General features: G+C 36.2%; 1 protein-coding gene across 1 annotated transcript; it reads right to left on the reverse strand.

Annotated features, from left to right (window-relative positions):
• Window positions 1-198: 198 nt before the first annotated feature.
• On the reverse strand, window positions 199-7,741 carry LOC103842751 (lipoxygenase 3, chloroplastic). The gene is made up of 8 exons (XM_009119413.3): window positions 4,575-7,741; window positions 4,111-4,391; window positions 3,644-3,881; window positions 2,604-2,933; window positions 2,001-2,194; window positions 1,595-1,896; window positions 1,243-1,509; window positions 199-1,137 (listed from the first exon to the last, which is right to left on the reverse strand). The coding sequence occupies exons 1-8, from the start codon at window positions 4,963-4,965 to the stop codon at window positions 381-383; spliced, it is 2,760 nt and encodes a 919-aa protein (XP_009117661.1). The 5' UTR covers window positions 4,966-7,741; the 3' UTR covers window positions 199-380.
• Window positions 7,742-8,094: the final 353 nt, after the last annotated feature.

The raw sequence follows: 8,094 nt of genomic DNA on the forward strand, positions 1-8,094 counted from the left end.
TGCCAACTTAAGGTTCCTAGGTTTCTACCAATGAAATGATAGGTTAATAAAATCCCACGAATAAACTTTGTCATGGCTCTTGAGTGTGTATATCTGCCTTGATTTGCCAAACAAATCTATACATCTTCCTCTCAGCAACTTAAAATTGCTAGGTTTATACGTGTGCGAAGATAGCCTGCGACTCAAGTTAGGTCAAAATCCAAGAAACATCGTCCAAGTACTTTTTAAAATATTCGAGTTACATAAATTTGAAGCCATCTTCGGGAAAAAAAGCATCTACAAAATACAAATTTACGATGATGTATAAATTTATATATTTTAATTTCTTCCAAAAAATTATTTATAGCAATTTCTACATTTTCCCTATATTAAATTTCCTTCTATATCGATACACTATTAGGTACACCTCTGCAAGTAACACCAGGCTCGGAACTCGGAACCAACAGCTCATAAGGCAAAACACCAGCCCCGCACCTATTTCTACGGTCAGGATCAGAGTTCCTTTCCTCAATCTCCTTCTCTATCCGTCCGATCTCCGCCGCGAATCCATAAAACGCATCAACGATCTCCGCATCTCCCGTCCAAATCGACGGTTGCTGTCTCTCCCCGATATACTCCTCATCCGGCGAATGCGTTGACAGAGTATCAACCACCGCCATAAACTTCGACGTCTGCAGCAAACTCGGCATCGCCGAGAAGTAAAACTTCTCCGGATCGGAGATGAAACTCGCGTACTCGGGATCAGACTCGTCGGGGATCAACCGCCGCATCAGCGGAGGTCGGTTCGGGACGTAGCCGCCGTACGGGTACTGTCCGAAGTTGAGAGCCGCGTGCTGAGCTGAGGCGAGCCAGATCAGTGTGGTGAGGATGGAGGCGAGGTCGTCGACGGTGTTTAGCTTTGGCCACCACTCGGCGTCGCGGAGATCAGCGTGGCCGACGTTGATTGATTCGGAGTACCAGGACTGGAGCTCCGAGTCTGTTTTGATTAGGTTCGGGTTTGGGTAGTAGCGTTCCACGTAGGTTCGGACCCAGGTTTGGATAGCTGACCAGAGTAAAAGACCGTCGTTAGCGTATGGATAGTCTTCGATTAGGAGTTTAAGCCCATGTGGTTTTGTCGGGTCAGGAACTGCTATTCCTCTGAAAAAAAAACAAAACACAGTTTAAATAAATTAATATTAGATTATATACAATGAAAAATAATATTGTGTTTGTAGTAATTATGCGGATATTACTCTAACATACCTGCGAATGAGATCAGCTGGGAGTCCTTCCATGTCGAACCGCCAGCTGCTCTTGTACGCGGCGGCGCTCATCTCCATGCCGTATGAGCCGGCAGTGAAGCCTTCTTCAATCACACCGTCTGCACTGATCAACGATTGTCTAGCCAATGCATTGATTTCCAACGTGTACCTCATGTGCGGATCCAATAGCTTGAATATCGGATGCATAGCGCTCATTTGTCTATGCGCAGCTAATATAAACGGTTCCAAGCACGCATGGGTTCGTAACCTGCACACCAACAAAAGATCAATAACTCTAGAGTCACTACTTGAAACATAGATGTTTAATAACTTGAATGTTTTTAAGTACTAACCAGTGGTTGACAAGCTGGTGGATACCAGCGTCGTTAGAGCTAACGTGGGCTTTAGCGAGCTGCCACACCCAATTGGAGGTTGCGTCGACAGGAGGTGTAACCACGCGTTTGGACCGGTGGTTGGGACCATGGGGAGGGAGGCTTAGCTCAATGGCTACGGGTTTAAGTGTTCCTAGACGAGTCAAGAAGAATATGGTTCGAGTAGCATAAGCTTTGCGTCCGTCTAGTGCATTGATCCGGTCTAGGAACGGTAAAAATATGTCGTGGTAATTCAACATATACAATCTGTTCTCTTCCAACGCCTGGAAAATAATAAGTAAAATAAAATTTAGTTAATCAATAATTACGTTTAGTTACACTTACATACTTAATCAAACAATGTGGATTTGTTATAGTATAAACGTACTTGTTGTACGGATAGTCCGTCGAGATGTCCAATGATGTGGTCGGAGGTGAGAGCGGAGTGTTGTGGACCGTAGATTTCGGGGTCAAGATTACTGACCGGTGGGAAAGTCCTGACCCTCTCAATGTTGACTGGATTGATTCCAGCTATGGCTTGACGTGCAAACTCGTCATCTCGTAGCCATGCATTTTTATCCTCTGCATAATTTTAATTTTTTGAAATTAATTAACTTTCTTTGTCAACGAAATTAATTAACTAATAACTTGTATTAAACCATGTTAAAGGCAAACGCGTTTTTTTTTAATTCAAAAGCTAATACTATAATTGACACGTTGTAACGAATTAAGAGAACCACGTGAATCATATGTGGTTTCTGTATTCTTTTAGTGGGTTATGTTTGCTTTTCAACTAAAGTGATGTTGTTTTCTTTTTGGTGGGATGAAAATTTCATGATGGGTCTCAGTTATCAAAGATCAAATACAGGAGCTAATAAAATCAGATAAAACTCTTGGAAATAATATGTGGCTGTAAATGGTAGAAGTTCAATTTTCTATTAAAAAAAACAAAAGTTGATGTTAAAGGATCTTATAAGTTAATTATGCTTACTCGATAATATTTTGGGAGTGTCGTATTTGAGGAGTCCTTTAGAAGATTCTTGGAGTGTATTAACGATGGCCTTGGGCAAAGGGAACTTGTTAAAAATTTCATCTTGAAACCCTAACTTGAGTAGCAATCCTTCTTTATAGAGACCATCTATCTCGCCAAAGTCAGCAAAGTCCTCAGCTAAAATGCTGGCTTTGAGAGACGGAACTAGGTGGTGTAAGACCGCTTTTAACCTCCCTGCAGCGAAAGTTTTCTGCTTAGTCTCTTCAAATTGCTCATCTCGTGGTACATACATAGGTAATGGCTTCTCCACTCGGCTCTCCGCTTCTTTATCTGCTCAACAATGCATATAAAAATCACATACTATTAGAGATTCATTAAGAGAAAACAGTTATAAAACATTGAACTTTCAAATTAAAATCAAAAAAACCTTCAACTTATGTTTGAGCCAAAAAAATCATCAACTTTCAAATATTGGTCATTTTAATTTTCATATCTTGTTGATTCAGCCGTTTAAAAAACCTGAATAGTCAACTGTTAAAATCAATTAAAACTAAATGTCTATTAACTATCTAAACAATATTATTTTTATAAAACTGATTAAAACATTGATTAAAAAACGTCTTTTTGCTTCTGGAAACACTCAAATCATCTCTTTCGCAAAACTAGAGCCCCAAATCAACTTCATCTTCTTCGCTTTGGTCTCGCGAAAGAGATGTTTTAAGTGTTTCAGAAGAAACAAAACCTCGGTTGATCAATGTTTTAATCAATTTTTAAAATAATGTTGTTTAGAGAATTAACATGCATTTATTTTTAATCAAATTTAACGGTTGACTATTCAGAGTTCTTAAATGACCGAGTCAACAAAATATAAAGTTTAAAATGACCAATATTTGAAAGTTGGTGATTATTTTGGCTTAAACATGAGTTGAAGATTTTTTTGACTTTAATTTGAAATTCGGGATTTTAATGGCTGTTTTCTCGATTCATTAATTACATATTGTACTCAAAATATGTATAAAATGTTTTGTTATGAATTGTACCGGTATCAGTTGGATGGCGACCGGTACGACATCGTCTAGGGTAAGGAATCTCTTTGCCGCCAAGCTTGGGGCGAGAGAGTTCAGATGACTTGTCGGGATTTCCAAGATCATTGTAGACATCAAAGTCATAGATTCTGTCTGATAACTTCCTCACTCCACTCCCATCTCCTCGTAGATTCTTCAACTCTCTCTCCCTCAATTTTTTCAATCCATCAGGTGTCTCACTCGGCAAAAACGGCTGCCCACAAATTTACATAACGTTAGGTTTAATCATTTGTAACAACATAATTACATATAGTTAGAACTTGGACAAGGGGTATATAACTATTATATGGACCCACCGGACATGAATATTGAATAAGATTTTGCGGGAGATCGAAAATGACGTGAGTTAATGGCTTGGGACCATGAGTAATTTAACTATTTAGGTAAATAACTGTATCACTCAGATATTTTAAATTAATTACCTGATTAGTGAAAAAGATTCGTTTCTCTGGGTGATCCTTTTGGGACTGAACCCAAGAATTGCATGGAAAGTGAACAGGACCAACTGCGAAACCTTCGATGGTGATGCTCTCTAGAAAGAATTCTTTCTGGTGTTTATTCATGACGGTGATGGCTCCCGGTGAGCCAAAGGCTGCGTCCACCGTGAACTCCGCCGTGTAATGAACCCTCTCCGCCTTGGTTTTCGACTTCTTTGACCAGTCCTTTAAAACTGCCGCATTGCTTTTCTTCGGCATATTTGTTTCTGTTCGAGTTAAAAGATTTGATATTTATCTTAGTATTCGAAAACCCATCTCAGATCAAGAGATTTTGAGATAACCCATTTTATATTATACACTATTATAGAAATGCCCAAATAGAAAGTGATCCATTTTTAGAAATATTTTATCACGTTCTGTTTTTCAACCGAGTTACTAAAGCGACTTACTTGGATCAAGTTCGGTGCTAACAAGCTCCAAGACAATGTTTCGACCGATCTTATCCCCAAAAGCATCTAAATGCTTAACAAGAGTCTCCTTAAAATCCTCCTTGTTCTTGTTCCTCACCGTAACCACCGCTCTCACCTTGAATTTCACCGCCGCTTTCTCCTCCTCCTCGCTCTTTCTGTCACCGGTGGTTGTGTTGAAACGTAGCGTTTTGACCAAATCTTCACTGATGGCCGCAACGACCCCGGATTTGGACGTTCTTGGTCTCCGATCAAAAGGCTTGATCGATAATTGTGTTGGCTGTGTCCTCTTCTTGAAATGCGACGCCGACCAAACAAGTAATGGCCTTTTGGAGGTCAGAGGATAACCCATTAACTCTTTAGCTAAGGCCATCACGATGATGTAATCAGTTAGTATTAAATGGAATGAATCTTGAGTTGTTTTGTAGATTAGTGTTGGCAAACAAGAAGAAGTTGAGAGTTTATTAGTTGGTGTACGTTCTGGTTACTAATAATCGGCAAGTGAGAGAGATATATAGAGATAGAAGGATCTCATTGCCGTCCACACGTTTTTTTGTTAATTGAACTACCGTCTACGCAATAGCCATGCTTTTATTTTTTCCTTTTACAAAATGTGAATTCTCATGTTCACTCTTCTTTCCTTTTGTCAACATGCTAGTTTTCAAAGTAATTAGTCTTTGTGATGTTAAGTCTCTTTCTATGATATACACTTTTGAGAAAATTCTTATGATATACTTCTCATGAATAAATGTATTTCTTTTAAATGTTAGAAAATAGTTACGTTATGAGATAAGAGAGTACACACTATTATTCTGAATGAACAATACGTTGTATTTACCTAGCTTATAGTACACTTCTGTTCCGGTGAAGAGCTAATTACTTGACACAAAATAGGTAAATACCTTTTGTACCGCTGTTTTTAACCGATATGGATTCACCACTTCTCCAATTTACAACATGTTAATTCAAATTTTAGAATATGATTGGATAAGAGACTGTAGAGAGGGCATGCTTTCACTTTTTAGTATGATAGTTGGAGAATGAAGACTAAAGTACATTCCATGTACTTTGTATGTGAAAGTGTTTTAAATCTAAAAACACAATTTAAGAAAGATGGCATATGGAAGAATATTTTTATGTGGAAAATAAACAACCCACACTTATAATGTGTCGTTACATTTTTGTTGTTGTTATTGTTAATGAGTATTTTAATAGAAGAAACTCACATTGAAACACATATTATACCATGGAATGTAGAATTAACATCGGACTTTTTACTGTTTTTTTTTTTTTTGATAATCCGGACTTTTTACTGTTTAAAACATACGTAACCGCTAACCACGATTAAAATTACAGTAGAAAATTTGAATTCAACCACACAGTTAATTTATCTCCATAATTTATTTACTTCTATATTTGTTGTCAACAATGGTTATTCAATTCATATTTATAAGGCCATAATTGATATGTCATGTTAGAGTAAAAATATTGGAGAAAAAGAGTTTTGAGTTATGGTGGGACAACATTAATCAGAGTTAAAAGCTTTACTTCTCAATTGATTTTTTTTCTCTTGTTTCTTTCACGGTTAGTTACTTTTAGTTCCCCCATTTTCACCACACGGTTCTGTTGGCTATTTTTACTAAACAAAAAAAAACGTGTAATGTTTTGTAGGGAAAACAAGTGTTTGGAATGGAATGAAAATGTGGGGTAAATTGAGTCAAACTAAGTTTCGAGTTTGACACGACGCGTAGTAAGACGTGGCAAGGAAGCGAAGGAGAAACTCCGACCAGAATTAATTAAATGACTATTTTACCCTCTTGTTTTCCAAAATGAGCGATTAGATGTTTGTGTCATCGTTCGGAGATAAGTTGACTATGGTCTCTTTATTGTATAGTAACAAGTCTTTGAAGATCGGATGGTACTTGGTAATAGTTTTGATTTTTGAGAAATAATAAAAAGCCTTATTACCAAAAAAAGGTGAATATATTTTACACAAGAAGTTATATTACAGCGCAACACTAAGCCAAAATAGATGTGACAATAATGTACTACAATTTCTCTTTTAAAATATTACTACAATCTATCAACTAGCTCGTTTCAGATTGTATTGCTTTTCTCTAGTTCTATGTGTATGGCTCTCGATTGTCAAGTTTTTTTCCCTCTAGTGTGGAGCTTTGTTTTGGAAGATTTAGAATCTTCAATATATGTATTCAAACAATGTATCCCCTCTTAGATTTCTCCATGAATGAAAAATTTGCAGTTTGAAAAAGAAAATTAACCAGCTCGTTCTTTTATATTCTTATCAAGAAATTATGAACTATTTTAATTATTTGACCGATAATTTTGTTTGAACCGTCAAACATCACAGATTAACTTTGAGGCACACTTCCTCTTCTACCACGCCAGTAGAAAGATAGGCAACGAATCAACTGATTCAGTGTGATATCGATTGGTTTTCTTCATAGTGGAGTTGTCCATGCATATATAGTTATCTAGGTTCAAATCATTAGTACCATTAAATCTAGCTTCAGTTTAGCAGTTAAAAAAAATTGTTCAAATCTTACAAAATATGAATATATGAATCAAGTGGTTTTCAGAAAAGTCGTTTTGAACGATGGGAAAACCCAATTCACTAAAATACTAAATCATCTGTAAACGATGAAAAGTGCATATGCATGTACTACGAGAGTTTCTTTTTTAAAATACAGTATCATGGACACAACAAACATATAGTACGTTTCCCATATTTATCGACAAACAAAATTATTACATATATATTTTGATTATTTATACGTGTTTTATATTACAAAGACAAACTTATTAATACGTGTATGTTTGAATTGGGCAGTGGTCCGGAATCCTCGTGACTTATGCAAAGGTTCGGAATCATCATCAACTTTGCGAGCATTTTCTCTTTTGAATACTTTGTTTTACGTGTTGGTACATCAAACTCACAATTAGTCCACAAAATTAAATGCAGAAGAATAAAGAATTTCAAATATTCGTACTAAGAGGTTTTGATTTGGTAAGACTCGCTTTTACAGATTATTGAGTTGCTCTAACTTTCAACGTCGAGTACTTATCAAATTGTCGCCTACCAAGATTTTGTGAAAACTTAAACAGGCATGAAAAAGATATATATATATATATATATATATATATAACTAAAACACCATTGTAGAATAATAACAACCTTACTCAAAAAATAAGAAAAACGAACACTCATTTACGTGAAAACAAGGGTTGTAAATTATTATTCAAAATTGAACGATTGTTTTCACGTAAATTAACATGAACATTTAAATTTATATGTTTATATTGTTTTTGAGTTTATATTTAACACGATACAACAATAATTTTGTCTTAAATTATAGAATCTTAGATTTGATATTCGATCATGGGTCGCTTGCAGTTTCTGTACTTTTATATACTTGTATTGTTCTTTCCGCAATTCATTTTATAGTAGACCCAACCCCCTTAGAATAACTTATATATAGAGATT

This window comes from Brassica rapa, chromosome A09 (genome assembly GCF_000309985.2).
Source record: "Brassica rapa cultivar Chiifu-401-42 chromosome A09, CAAS_Brap_v3.01, whole genome shotgun sequence".
Classification (NCBI taxonomy): Eukaryota; Viridiplantae; Streptophyta; class Magnoliopsida; order Brassicales; family Brassicaceae; genus Brassica; species Brassica rapa.